The following is a 14,768-nucleotide window of genomic DNA, read 5'->3' as shown; positions in this document are numbered from 1 at the left end:
ACAATATGACATGTTTCGCAGTTGTGTATATTATATCTTTATTTGCCCCCCCCCCCCCCCCCCAATACTGTAGTGGAGTTACCCTTTAAAGTAATATTAAACCCAAAAACAAACATTTATTATAATGCAGCTTACCAATTCATAGATGTGATGGCTGTGTTTGTTTTCCTTTTTTAGGCTTTGTTTCCTTTATTTTCACTGGGTGATATGGCCAGTAAACCTGTGCTTTTTTTTTTTTTTTTTTTAATTTTTTTTTTTTTGTGTCCTGTAGTTGTAGTGATTGGAGGGTTGAAACAAACCGTTTAACACTAACGGGTGCTTATTTATGTAAAACTTTTATTCCAAAAGTAACAAAACTGCTGTAACTGCCTGTATAGTGTTCGCTGGAGTTTGGCTTCAATTGTTTGTGTATCTAAATCTGCTAGGCCATCTAACACCTTTTTCCCAATGCTGCTATCTAAAGGTGCCCCTGTGCTCCTTCATCCCAACTGGGGGGGCACTTGGTAAACTATATTATATTACCTTTTATGTTTTGGGTATAATAGTGCTATAAAGGATAAGTTCAGATTTTTAAACATGTTACATATTCCACCTGTATTTAGGGTAGAACATATAACATGCTGCAGCCTCTCCCTCTCATGACAGTGGGGGTGGGCATCTTCTCCCGGTAATAAAAAGAATACAGTACAGCGCAATCAAATTAAATTAACCACTTGCCGCCCGCCCTATTACAAAATGATGGCAGCAAAGTGGTTTGATATTCCTGACCGGACGTCATATGACGTGATCAGGGATAGTCAGTCTGACACCCCGCAACACCGATCTAGGTAAAGAGTCTCCGTCAGAGAGTCCGTGTCCAATCACGGCTGATCACGATGTAAATAGGAAGAGCCGGTGATCGGCTTTTCCTCACTCGCGTCTGACAGACGCGAGTAGAGGAGAGCCGATCCGCTGCTCTCCTGACGGGGGGGGTCTGTGCTGATTGTTTATCAGCACAGGACCACCAGGGAAGCCGCCCAGGACCACCAGGGAAGCCATCCACACTGGACCACCGGTATGCCCCTAGACCCCCAGGGAAATACCACTATGTGCCCAGGCAGCTGCCAATCTGTGCCCACTCCAATGCCTACCACTGCCACCAGGGATGCCTATCAGTGCCTCATATCAATGCCACGTATCAGTGCCACCCCATCAGTGCCCAGCAGTGCCGCCTTTCAGTGCCCAGCAGTGCCACCCATGAGTGCCCATCAGTGCCGCCTATCAATGCCCATCAGTGCTGCATATCAGTACCACCCATCAGTGCCCATCGTCAGTGTCCGTCAGTGCCTGCTCATTGGTGCCACCTCATCGGTGCCGCCGTATCAGTGCCTGTCAGTGCTGCCTTATCAGTGCCCATCAGTGAAAGAGAAAACTTACTTATTTACAAATTTTTTTTAACAGAAGCAAAACGTTTATTTTTTTTCAAAATTTTCGGTCTTTTTTTATATGTTTAGCAAACAATAAAAACCGCAGAGGTGATCAAATACCACCAAAAGAAAGCTCTATTTGTGGGAACAAAATGATAAAAATTTAGTTTGGGTACAGTGATGGATGACCGTGCAATTGTCATTTAAACTGCGACAGCACTGAAAGCTGAAAATTGGTCTGGGCAGGAAGGTGTCTAAGTGCCTGGTATTGAAGTGGTTAAACAAAACAGTCCATAAAATCATCTGATTAATGGTAAAACAGTCCTGTGAGTAAACATATATAAAGAGCCTTCTAAGGTGCAATGATGGACAAAGCCAGTAAAGCAGTGATTGTAGCCCTTCCACCACAGATACTCCAGCCTCTCACCTCATAGACTCGACCTGTAAAGGTCACACAGCATTTGACCCACATCTGGAATACCGATCATTTAAGGATCCAGCCAGTAATCACATCACACATAAGCATGAAAAAAGAAGGGGACAATATAGTGCTCTCCGTTTAAAAATTTTAATTATAAGATAAAAGAGAAATCCACTTGCAAGCAAAGCACTCCGGCTGAGTGCTGGCAAACGAGCGTGTAATGAATACAACTGGTTTCAAACCAGGAAGATGACCACGGGTGATGCCAGACGTGTCTCCTCCCCCGTACGCGTTGCATCCTGTGGGCAGGACTTCTTCAGCGTGGGGTCGGGAGCAATGCGTACGAGGGGGAGGAGTTACGTCTGGCGTCACCCGCGGCCATCTTCCTGGTTTGAAACCATTTGTATTTGAATTATCCTTAAGTGTCAGCTTGCATTCCTCTATTTTAAAAATAATGTCGTTTACATCTTCTCCCGCTGTCACTGTTTGAATGAATGACATGGCCGAGCATTATTTTCACAGTCCTCTGTAAATGGTAAACTGCAAGTCTTTGCGGCTGTTGGCTTGTAGTTTTATTGAGCTACCATGGTGCTGTTGAGCGCTCTGGTAGTTTTATTGTCTTTTCCTGTCAGTGTGCATCTGCCTGCCTGTACGAGCAGGGAGTCCAATGCTTTCCAGGATCTAAGTAAAAAAATAAAATAAATGCACAATTTTTTTACCTTCAAATAGATGTGTCTCTCTCTCTCTCTCTCTCTCTCTGATGGAGACATCAGCTGCAGTGCCGACATCTCTCTCTCTCTCTCTCTCTCTCTCTCTCTCTCACCTTTTGTTACATGTTACACTGGCCCCCGCATCCCTATAAGCACCGCCGCCAATTGAAATGAATGGGCAGTGCCGCCAAAGCGATTCGGCAGCAGCACTTTGCGGGCACTTTTAACCCTGTCGGCCGATAGCGGGGGTTAAAAGCTAAAAAAAATAGTGGCCCTTTACCGACGACGCCCCAGTGTGAAAGTGCCCTTAAAAAGTATTACACAACATTAAAAATTACTCTCCACGTAGGGGTTTACAACATGCAAAGATTCTGATTACAGTTCACATGTGGACTCCTTTTTCAGGAGAACATGTGTCAGGATCAGTACACTAGAAGCCTCTCCTAATCTTTAATAGCATAATATCAGCCAGTAGGGTAGACTGTAACTCATAGCATGTGTATGTTGCCCATAGAGGTGCAAATGAGTAAGCCAAGGTAAAGTATCCTACATCCATTTAAATTGCTTATAAATGGCATACATCTTATTTGTAGGGTTGCACCGATACCGAGAATTTGCACGAGTACTTGTGCTCGTGCAAATGCTCCAATGCTTAATCCAATACCTCCCGGCAAGAGGCCAGTACACTCGGCGTCCTCAGCTTAGCAGGAGGTGCCGGGCAGCCTCACAGATGACGGCTTTGGGGGCACAAGCACTGATCTCCCTGTATAGCTTTTCTAACAGCTGCTTCTCCTGCCCCCCCTCCTCCTTCTCGTGGCTTTCAGCTGCTTTATTGAAAGCTATACAGGGAGATTGGTGCTTGTAACTGCCCCCACCACCGCACCGATCATCCCTGACTGTCCTCTGGCTCCCGGGGTCCTCCTCTGGCTTTTGGTGTCCTCCTTCTCCAGGTCCTCCTCCGGTCCCCCCTCCTCCTGGATCTGTCAGGATGGAGGGCAGAGGAAGGAGCCCATAAATCTGTTATTTACCGGCTCCTTCCTTTTCTGGGTGCACAGAGTCAGTGATCACTGACTCTGGTCATTCATAACTGAGCATCGTAACAATGCTTCAGTTTATGAATGAACGGGAGCCGCTGTCTCCTGTCCATTCATCTCCAGTGCAGCTGAGGCTGCTGAGAAAGGAACTGGGGAATCTCTTTCCTGTCTCAAAAGGGAGCTGTCAAGGGTCTGTTTAGACCCCTGATATCTCACCAAAGCCACCACCCAAAAGGGCTGATAAAAAAATAAAAAAAAGTATTGTAATAAATATTTAAAGGTTAAAGCGGAGTTCCACCCAAAAGTGGAACTTCCGCTCATTTGTCTCCTCTCCCCCTCCGGTGCCACAATTGGCACCTTTCGGGGGGAGGGGGGACAGGATACCTGTCTTTGACAGGTATCCTGTTCCCACTTCCGGCAGTCCAGGCCGTGGCCCGTAACATCACTGCTCGGCTCCCTCCTCCTCTCCCTGTCGCCAGGCCAGTAGGAGAGAGGAGCGGGGCCTCGCGCATGCGTAGTAGGGTTCCCGGCGTGAAGCCGTAAGGCTACACTACCGGGTACCCTTACCCACAATGGTGGCAGCAGCACCCGACAGCTGATGGAGACATCAGCTGCAGTGCCGACATCGCTGGATTCCAGGACAGGTAAGTGTCCTATTGTTAAAAGCCAGCAGTATGTGTAGCTGCTGGCTTTTAATTTTTTTTTTTTTTTTTGGCAGAACACAGCTTTAAATCGTAAAAATCATGAAAAAATAAAAAAAAAAACACTGACACAGTCCACTCCCCCCCCCAAAAAAAAGAAAGCATTAAAAAAAAAAACTACTGAGACAGTGCACGCCTCATCAGTGCCGATCAGTGCTGCATATTGGTGCCACTGTCACATGATATTAAAAAAAAGTATCGGTAAACGGTATCGGCGAGTACTGGGGGGGAAGTATCAGTACTTTGTATTGGTGCAACCCTATTTATTTCCAAGCAGGAAGAATCCCTTAACCTTTAACTGCTTAGTTTGACCACTTTGGTTTTATTTGCTAATATGCCCTGTGATGTTTTCCTTTAAGCATTTTGTTTCTAAACTTTTGGCTCTGGAGTCGTGGTGTTGCAAGGTTTTGGCTGTTTTGTTGCTGGGTGATTCAAATCCTGGGAGACAATCAAACATGTTCTATAAAGCTGCATAGATTTAATCTGACTCATAAAGAGATTTTGTTGCAGGGATTATGTTCCTTTTATTGAGTTCTTTGTATGTCTTTATAGGCCAGTGCTGCAAAAGTTTAATAACCTGGCTCCAAATGTTTTTTTTTTTACAGACTCAGGCCACTGGACATCGAATTCATGAGACGCCTGAGTAAAGTGGTGAATATTGTACCCGTTATTGCCAAAGCAGATACATTAACATTAGAAGAAAGAGATTATTTTAAACAGAGAGTAAGTTTCCATATCTTATACTGGTGGCAGCCAATAAGTGTCTTTTTATCAGTAATGTCAGACACGGGTTTCACTTCCTGTATGTTAAAGTGAACCCTTGCCCAAACTTTACACACTAAAGGTATTCTGAACAAACAGGAAAAGCACTTCAAGCAAGCCCCCATTCACCTCTCTAGTTATAGGCATTGTGGAGGAATGTGTCTTCAAATATCAAAACAGAGTTGTATCTGTGAACAGCAGATGTTGGCAGGCTGGCAGCCCCCTAATGTAAACAGCCAGCAGGTATGTCTAAGGGCCTGTTCACACCATGTATTTGTGGTAGCTTGCACATTAGCGCAACACCTGATAAGTCAAGTGCAGTGCAGTTCATTCAGAATGGTACCCAAATGCACTCTCCAACGAACATGATTTGCATACATTATTTTTGGCAGCACACTGCACCACAACACATGTCTGAAAGCTGTTATAGGTTGTCACTTACCCTAATTAGGTTTAATATCCATAGTCTAGGCTAGGCAGTGGTGCACATTAACGATGCACAGATGTATTTTTCCTGTGTGCTTGCCATGTTACCATGTGCAAGTTTTTTCAGCCAATGACAGGCCCAGTATGAGGCTTGTTAAAGTCCCAGTCCACCCAAAAGTGATAGTTTGATATTGGTAGAGCCTAGTGGGTTGATCAGGCCACGAATTCTTATGTGCATTGGACGATCAAACAGCAATATCTAACTGCCGCAATTCTTTACTCTGTTCCTGTCTGCCTGGAAATATTGGGTGTTCCAGGACTCTTAATCTCTCCTTAATAAAAAATAGGAAATAAAGCAGGAAGAGCGGGAAAGCTTCCTAATGGTCAGCCAGTGTGCCGATCTGGGAACTAAATAAAGTCCCCAAGAGATATAAGAAACTGTCATTTGGTTTAAAGGAGAAGTTCACCTTTAAAAAAAGAAAAAATGCACATTTATTGTAGTTAAATAAAATGTGCAATGTTTTTTTTTTTTTTTTTTTTTTGAGCCTGTAAAACATTGCTGCAGGTAGTGGGTTCAATGTCGGGCTCCAGCAGACTGTCTGTGTAGCTGTCTGCTCATACCTTCAATAGGGGCAGCCAATTACTCTATTATAGGAAGATCAATGAACTAGGGGTCGACCGATTATCGGAGAGGCGGATATGCACATTTTTTCAAATAATCGGTATCGGTCAGAAACTTACCGATATTGGTCAGACCGCCTCCCCCGTCCCCGCACGGCACTTTCTGTGGTCTCTGCCAATCTCAGTCAGCGGTGTGGCAAGATGACATCTCTCACTGCCCGCCTCGCATCAGCGCTGTTCCGCCCCTACAGCAGGGCCGTGAGGAAGGTGAGCAGAGAGAGATATGTCATCTCTCACCTGCATGTGGAAGTTTACCTGCTCGGGGAGAGAGGCTGCCAGAAGTAGTAACAAGCTGCATCTGGGTGGCAGGTGACGATGACAACTTGCATATGGGTGACAGTGGCCAGATGCATCTGGGTGGCAAGTGACATGCTGCATCTGGGTGGCAGATGATAGTGATATTTGGGGAGAGAGGCTGCCAGAAGTAGTGCAAGTAGTGACAAGCTGCATCTGGGTGGAATGTGACGATGACAAGCTGCATATGGGTGACAGTGACAAGCTGCATAGGGGTGGCAGGTGACAGTAGCAAGTGACTTGCTGCATGTGGGTGGCAGGTGATGGTGACAAGCTGCATATGGGTGGCAGGTAACAGTGGCCAGATGCATCTGGGTGGCAAGTGACATGCTGCATCTGGGTGGCTAGTGATATACGGAATATCGGTACCTGTTATCAGCTATTGACCTGAAAGGCTGCCAAAAATCGGTATCAGCCCTGAAAAAACGACATTGGTAGACTCCTACAATGACTTGCCTAGAGTGCTCATCAGTGCCCTGGTAGTTCCATGAGAACTACAATCCATCATCCGCAAAGGCTGGCGGTACTTGTAGTTCTTGAATTCACAGAACTCTGTGAATGAGTGGTGTGACTGTGTAGGCAGATGCTGAACATCTTACATGTTACACCCTAAATATGGGCGTAATATGTTCACAAAGGTGAACTTTAAATCATCTACGAAAAATGAAAATATCACTTTTGGGTGGACGTAACCTATTAAAGTGAAATTGAACCTAAAAAATCCCTGATATGTAGGACTTTTCTGACAGAAGAGACCCAACTGGTCTCTTCTGTTATAACTATTTCTCCCTGCCTGTCAAGGTTAATGTATACTAAGCCACACATGGCACAGCTCAGCATACATTTGTTGCACCCCTCTGTGCCGTGATGATTGGACTCGCCAGTGGCTGAACAGTCAGACCTTGGAAGAAAGAAAGCGAGAGAAGATGGAAGGAACACTTGACAGCGCAGTGCTGGAAGGGATCATTTGACAGGTAGTCTACCATGATGTGCTAATCTTAGCACATTATGGCTAACAGCTCCTGGGGTCCTTTTAATTAAAAAAAAAAAAAAGAGGAGTGTTTAATCTGCTTCAAAGGTATATTAAATGTGCGCTACAAGTCAGTTTAGCTAATGTCAGTGGACTGTTGCAGTTTCTGTCATGCCGAGCAGTGTGGAATTTGTTTAACCAACATACATACTGGTTTCCTGTGCTCTTCTGATCTTGATAAACTAAGTGTTGAAGAAGCATTACTGGTGCTTCCTGTGTGCCGGCTGCTATGACTATACACAGGATATTGTTTTAGGCAAATGAAACAGCTGCAATCAAAGATCTTTCACACTTTATTGGATTATAAAGTTTATTCTAATGTAAATCTTGTGTACAAATGAGTTCATAAAATGATCAATTCTAAGAAATATCTATTTGAAGAGAATAGATTCATCCAGCTTGAGGCTGACAGTTGCAAAGGCCAACTGAAGTTTCACACCATTTGTTTTCTATACAGTCTTGTATGGCTGTCTAGGATTTTTCGGACTTAATCCATGTTATGCATCACATGCACGCACATAAGCAAGGCACGCCGTGAATGGGCTTGAAGAGCACCTTAACATAGAAAAAAAAAAATGCATGTTGATTTTTATTCTTTATTTTTTATTTGAAGGCAGCTTGTTGCAGTGCACAGATGGTTTACACTGATGCTGTGCACTGCAAGGCAAGTATGTTGCACCCTATTGCCTAAGTGGGTTGACGTGCCTTTCAGAATGATCACGTTGTCCTAGTGCAATAGGGTGGTTTTTGTTTGAATATGCCTTAAAATGCCTTTTCCTCTTAGTCAAAATGCTTCTTCTGAACTTCCACTGCCGTGTTCTGTGATGGCATAGAGTTCAGGCCGCACCCTTCATCACATGCACCCTCGCTCATACTTGTATTACGGATAAAGAGAGGTCTGTTGGGACTTGTATATATGGTCATTGCTGTCAAACATAAGCTTTTATATTCCAACTCAGCACATCTTAACACAAGTTTAAATGCAAAAGACTGCGTATGATCCTTGCCTGCAATACATCTCTAGCACCTTGTTTCGATTTTCAATTGATCTGCGTTCTTGCTGTTTGCCAGCTGCCCCTATTTAAGCTGCAATAGGCTGCAGAGGGGAATCTTTACATGCCGTGTGAGGCTTCGCTTCATGACTCAATGGGGAGGCAATACAAACGCCCTGCAGCCGCGTGCAATTGTCTGCAAAAATGGGGTTAAAACAGGCGGTGAGGAGGCGTCGCATCACTTCCTCACCACCTGTCTGTAGCCTCTGGAGCACGAAAGCAGATCGGGCTTCAATGGCAAGGGAGATTTAGACGCACATCTAAATCTACGCTAATAGAACATGCAGATTAAATAGAGCCTCAGATCAGCCGTACTGTACTATTAAGGCAAATGGGAATCTGCGGGCCTGTTACTGATGTGCACCACATTAATAGCAGGTAAACAATGCCCTTGTACACAAGCCCTTAAACTGGGTATATGTACCCGCTGAACCGGCCGACTTTCGATATATGTGTGTACCTCTCTCTGTTCAACAGAATCCAGTGTAACCGGCTTCTTTCGAACAGTCATGCTGGAAAACCAGCATTCAATCAGCGCTTGCAGCCAGTAGCTGCAGCACTGATTTGTGTATTCTGAGGCCGGGGAGTCACCGCGGTCAGAATACAAAGACATAGCTAGAAAGATCTCTGCATCAACTTCACTTGTGTTGATGGGGGAGAACTGTGAGTTTTTTTTTTTGTTTGTTTTTTGTGTGGTTTTTATTTTATTTATTTATTTTTATTCAACTCACTGATTGAATGAAAAAAGCTCCCAGTGTATACCCAGCTTACGAGTACTCTGGTCAAACTTTGGTGCCTGTTGGACTGCACAGTTATATTTTATACACACTGGGCAACGGCTAAAACAGCAAAGTAGCATTAAAAACTTTAAAAGTAGCGGCTGTCGAATACAGTGGGCTAGGATTATTAAAAAAAAAAATCTACTAAACCACAAGATTACTTTTGCTTACACCACCACCATACATCAAAACCTTGTTGCTTTGCCGTAAGGGCCCATTCATGTATATTGTGTGTTGGTGTACTGTGGTGCCTTTTTTGTAATTGGCTCACCTCGTATCTCCAAAATGCGGGAGCACTGCCACACACCAGAGCACAGCACAACAGACATTGTCTGGTATTACAAAATGTAAGCAGCATCTATTTTTCACACATTAAGTGCGTTGCAGCTTAATAATTTTCAATGGTCATCCTAACCCAATGGGCTGAAACATGCATCAGTGCATGGAAACGCACGTGTACTTCATTGGGGAAAGTTGCCAAGAATGTTTTCTTGGCCCCATACATAACAGAATTCTCTTTCTCTGTGATTTTCTGGAATCCACATTGCAGATGGTTTTCCCATCATTATGAGGAAGGCCAAGTAATATCCAGGGAAGTTCAGCTTGTGGCAGCTAATTAGGGATTGCGTGTCACCTAATCAGGTGATCCCAAGATGCACGCTGTTTTTCTAGTAGCTGTATAAAAAGTTTGTCTTTATTTGCATGGATTCTAAGCCAAGGAACAAACTCTTCAAATGCATTTTCTGGCTACAAATTGTTACAATTTTAGCAAACCAGAACAGCACATTGCCCCAAAGATTATATGTTAAGAAATATTTCTGTGGTTGGCATAAAAGGATGTTTCCTCTATCTTTTACAGATCCGTCAAGATCTACAGAACAATGGTATAGATATCTATCCTCAGAAGGAGTTTGATGAGGATGCAGAAGACCGGCTGGTGAATGAAAAGATCAGAGTAAGTATCCAGTCGTACTATCCATTGTATTGCCTGGATGGTTGTATCACACTTTATAGGTAGAATACAATACAATCATTCTTTAGTTGCATAGTTAGGTTGAAAAAAGTCCATCTAGTTTAACAAATAAAAAGGATAAAAAAATAAATCTTACAATCCCATATACACAATCAATCCAGAGGAAGGCCAAAAAAAAACAGTGAAGCATGATCCAATTTGCTCCAGCAGGGGAAAAAATCCTTCCTGCTCCCCCGAGAGACAATCGGATATTCCCTGGACCAACTTTACCTATAAATGTTAGTAATGTTGTATTCCTGCCTACCAGGGATGAAATCGGGCATGTTCAGATCCTAGTCCAAACCCACCTTATTTTGCCAGTAAGCTGTCACTGCACAAAGCCAATCATTAGCGGCCAAGGCATTCCCTGCCATGCAGGCGCATGTATACGCACCCCTTGTATATGTGTAGCTGTGCCTGCTGCCCATGTTCATCATGCTAATGAGCCTTTCTCTCTTCTGTCGCAGGAAATGATTCCATTTGCTGTTGTTGGTAGTGACCAAGAGTACCAAATTAATGGTAGGCGAATACTGGGCCGGAAAACCAAGTGGGGGACCATTGAAGGTAAGTTGACAGTTGCTATCTGGTTAGATTTGTTTGTATTTACTCGACAGCGTCACCTATTGTATTAAAGCTGAGCTCCAAGTCGATCTAATTAAGAAAAATTCCATTTTATCAGAAGGCAACATTTTTATGTTCTAGTTTGGGATGGAGCAGTGAAGGGCTTAGAACCTCTATCTATTCATAAGCTGGAGACAGTTGACCGAACTGCATTTTTAACGGTATGAGAAAACTGGTCACCAGGGTGGCTTTGGTGTCTAGCAGGGCTGTGTAAATCTCACGAATGAATGGACAGAAATCCAAGTGCTTAGTCAGGTACAACCACAATATATGTATTCATCTGTGTATATTTAGCCGTTTGCCTTGAGTTGAGCTTTAAATGTTGGTGGGACTTTATGATTATTGGTAGGTACACCTAACTCTGTGAGTATACTCCATGTGTCTACTTCACTTGTTACTATATTATGATAATTATAGGCAGGTGGGTCATGGTAATATGCCCAATTTGCGCTTATACATCTACAAATGCTGCCAAGAAGACCATGTTTAGTCTTCTGAGTAATCTTGACTCAAAATAAATAAAATCCCACTGTAAAGTGCACATTTGGTAACTGTTTATTTTATACATTTGGTTCATGGCCCTGTTTACTTGAGCATTAGCCTTTGGGAGGATCTTGGCAGCGCACACCCCAATGTTTTTGATGGGTGCTGGCTGCATTTGGAGTTAGCATTTAGAAGCTAGAAAAGCAAACAAAAGCCGTGCCTTAAGAAAAGTAGACCTGCAAATGTGAAAAATGTTTTTCCAGATTAGCTGAACAACTTAAAGTAGTAGTAAATGCTGCAATTTGTATCCACTCTAAGACCCCTTTCACACTGGGATGGTTTGCAGGCGGTATTGCGCTAAAAATACCGCCTGCAAACCGCCCCTAAACAGCCTCCGCTGTTTGTTCAGTGTGAAAGCCCTCGGGCTTTCACACTGAAGCGGTGCGCAGGCAGGGCGGTGAAAAAAGTCCTGCAAACTGCTTTTTTGGAGCGGTGAAGGAGCGGTGTATTCACCGCTCCTTCACCGCTCCTGCCCATTGAAATCAATGGCACAGCGCGGCTATACCGCGGCAATACCGCGGCTATAGCCGCGCTGTACGAGGGATTTTAACCCTTTTTCGGCCGCCAGCGGGGGTTAAAACCGCCCCGCTAGCGGCCGAATACCGCTGCAAGAACGACGGTACAGCAGCGCTAAAAATAGCGCTGTTGTACCGCCGACGCCCCCACCTCCCCAGTGTGAAAGGGGCCTTAGGGCAGTAAACATTTTGCTGTGTGTGTGTGTGTGTGTATGTATGTATATATATATATATATATATATATATGTGTGTATGTGTGTATATATGTATATATGTATGTATGTATGTATGTATGTATATGTATATATATATATATATATATATATATATATATATATATATATATATATATATATATATATATATATATATATATATATATAGCACTCTGTGCTACCTCTCCAAACTTTGGGTAGGAAAGCACTCAAACACGCCGGCAGAGTGCTATTTTCTTTGCACACGCAGGCTCGCTCTGCTATCTATTAAACTGCTGGAGGACAGAGGAGCCAGGGAGTGGCTTGCTGCTGTAGGCGCCTTGTATCACTAAATGCATGGACTTGATGAGCGCACAAATTCAATCGCACACGCAGAGGTGGCTCCATGAGATTCGGCAAGTGGATGGAGACACCCTAAAGAAGGAGCAGGGGAAAGAGTCTATTTTTCAAGATGGAATGCAAAGCAAACCACATGGTTAATATGAATATAACAGTGCAAAGGTGGTAAGTGCTGAGGTTTGCAGCACTATGGACATATAACATTTCAGGGTTTGGTGTCACATTTGATAAGATGAATGCATTTGCATCTCAACTTATTTTTAGCATAGCCCCCACCCAGTCCTTCAGCGTAAACCCTAAGTCCAGCTTTGCTATCACTTAAAATAGTGATTGTAAAGGCTCCATGTCTGAATGGGCACAGGGAGCTATGACTCAGCTCGAGTGCCCTCATAGCAAGCTGCTTGCTGTGGGGGTACTGAACAGGAGGGAGGGCCCAAGATCACAGAAGAGGGACCCGAGAAGAAGAGGATCTGGGCTGCCCTGTGCAAATCCACTGCATAGAGCAGGTGTGTATAACATGTTTGTTATTTTTCTAGGAAAAAAAACAAGACTTTACAGGCTCTCCTCACTTAATGACCAGGTTCCATTCCAGCGACCAGGTTGTTAAACAAATTGGTTGTTAAAGAGCCACAAGTAATCAATATTTTAGGCATTCTTAACTACTGTACTGTATTCTGAAAGAAAGGTCTAAACACAAAACTCTAGCTCCATAACGTTGTTCTAATTTGCATAAGCACAGAACACAAAAATATAAACACAAATTCTGTACTGTACAAAACAGTGATGTACAGCGCATCACTCGGGTCGGGAAAGGTGGTCGTAAGTCCAAGCGGTCGTTAAACGGGTAAGTCGTTAAACGAGGAGTATATGTACAATCACTTTAATTTGCACCAAGCTGGCCCAAACAAACTTTCCTTTTCTAATACAGTACATACACCTGCTATCAGCACTTTGTAGTGTATGTAGCATCAGCTATTTACATGCAACTGTGTTGCAGCAGCTGTATGGGGACTTCCAGTGGTGGCTTGTGCATACATTTTTTTTGGGGGGGGGGGGGGGGGCAAACAAACTGAAAAATTCAGAAAAAAACAGCCTCACTGTGCCCCAATCAATTGCAGCTTCACTGTGCCCCATGAAATGTTTTTTTTTTTTTGGAGCCTATGGCTCTAATCAAAATACATCCCCGCCGCTGTAATTCAGGCGTCCGAAAAGGGGCCGGATGCCTGAATAGGGGGTGGCGGCGGCGGCCATGGATCGATTTCATGCAATGCATGAATCTATCTATTATTCATATAGGGGGTGGCTGGAGAGAGGGGGCGGCGCCCCTGCACCCTTAATGGACGCACCACCACTGGGGACTTCCCATTCTATTCCTGGAACAAAATCAAGTCGGGCTGAGTGCTGCTCATTCAATCACAGGAAGTTTTGTAATTTATGAATGAATAAGGCTTCCTCTGAATGGCTGAGGTGGAGAGGCGTGCGGATTACATCAGTCTTCACTGATGTATTCATTGGTAAAATACAAGGCTTCCTGTGACTGGATGAGCAGCGCTCAGCCCGACTCCATTTCCTTTCAGGAGAAGGACAGGAAGTCCCTCTTCTGCTGCGGGAACACAGCGCTGTACACTATGTAGCTGATGCTACATACGGTTTATACAGGGCTCTCAGTGGCCCCATGTATTTGTAAATTAGTTTGTTTGGGCCAGCTTGGCCCAAGCAAATTATTTACAGTGATGGCAAAAGTCAAGTTAGGCTTTAACCTCACTTTGTGTTGTGATCTTTGTTTTGCTTGCATAGCTTTTGGTCCTAAAATGATCAGGCAGACTTTTTGGAATGTCATGGTGTTTCAAGTATAATCGTCATAATTTAGGGTAGTTATAGGTGTTTTACAACAGTTTGCTGAACTGAGTATCACATTTGCCAAACATTTAACAAGTGTCAGGCATCACCACTGAACAAATGCATGCTTGTTGAAGCCTGCTAAATGTAAAGCATACAGATGTCTTTAGTATTCTCCATTTTCGTTCACCCTGGATTTGGAGTGGGTAGTGAAGAGGACAGTTAGACAAGGAAAGGGCTTTGCTGCACATTTAGCAGGCCTGGATTTTGTAGATGGCAGAGCATTGCTGTCAGTTTTATTTTCAAGACATGCAAGCTAAAAGAGGTTCTATGGGCCTAGCAGCAGAATTTATTTGGCTGGAGTTTAATACCAATAGGACTAAACATT

General features: G+C 43.8%; 1 protein-coding gene across 4 annotated transcripts in view; it reads left to right on the top strand.

The window, feature by feature from the left end:
• SEPTIN9 (septin 9) overlaps positions 1-14,768 on the top strand; it is a 405,962-nt gene that overhangs the window by 375,786 nt on the left and 15,408 nt on the right. For all 4 annotated transcript variants that reach the window (XM_073606240.1, XM_073606242.1, XM_073606241.1 and 1 more), the window contains 3 exons: positions 4,878-4,995; positions 10,156-10,251; positions 10,776-10,872. In XM_073606240.1, coding sequence (XP_073462341.1) covers positions 4,878-4,995; positions 10,156-10,251; positions 10,776-10,872 — 311 coding nt within the window. The remainder of the gene's footprint in view (positions 1-4,877; positions 4,996-10,155; positions 10,252-10,775; positions 10,873-14,768) is intronic.

The sequence above is a fragment of the Aquarana catesbeiana genome, linkage group LG12 (assembly GCF_042186555.1).
Source record: "Aquarana catesbeiana isolate 2022-GZ linkage group LG12, ASM4218655v1, whole genome shotgun sequence".
NCBI classification, from domain to species: Eukaryota; Metazoa; Chordata; class Amphibia; order Anura; family Ranidae; genus Aquarana; species Aquarana catesbeiana.
The sequence above is the reverse complement of the archived record's forward strand: the minus strand, read 5'-3'. Positions and strand labels throughout refer to the sequence as shown.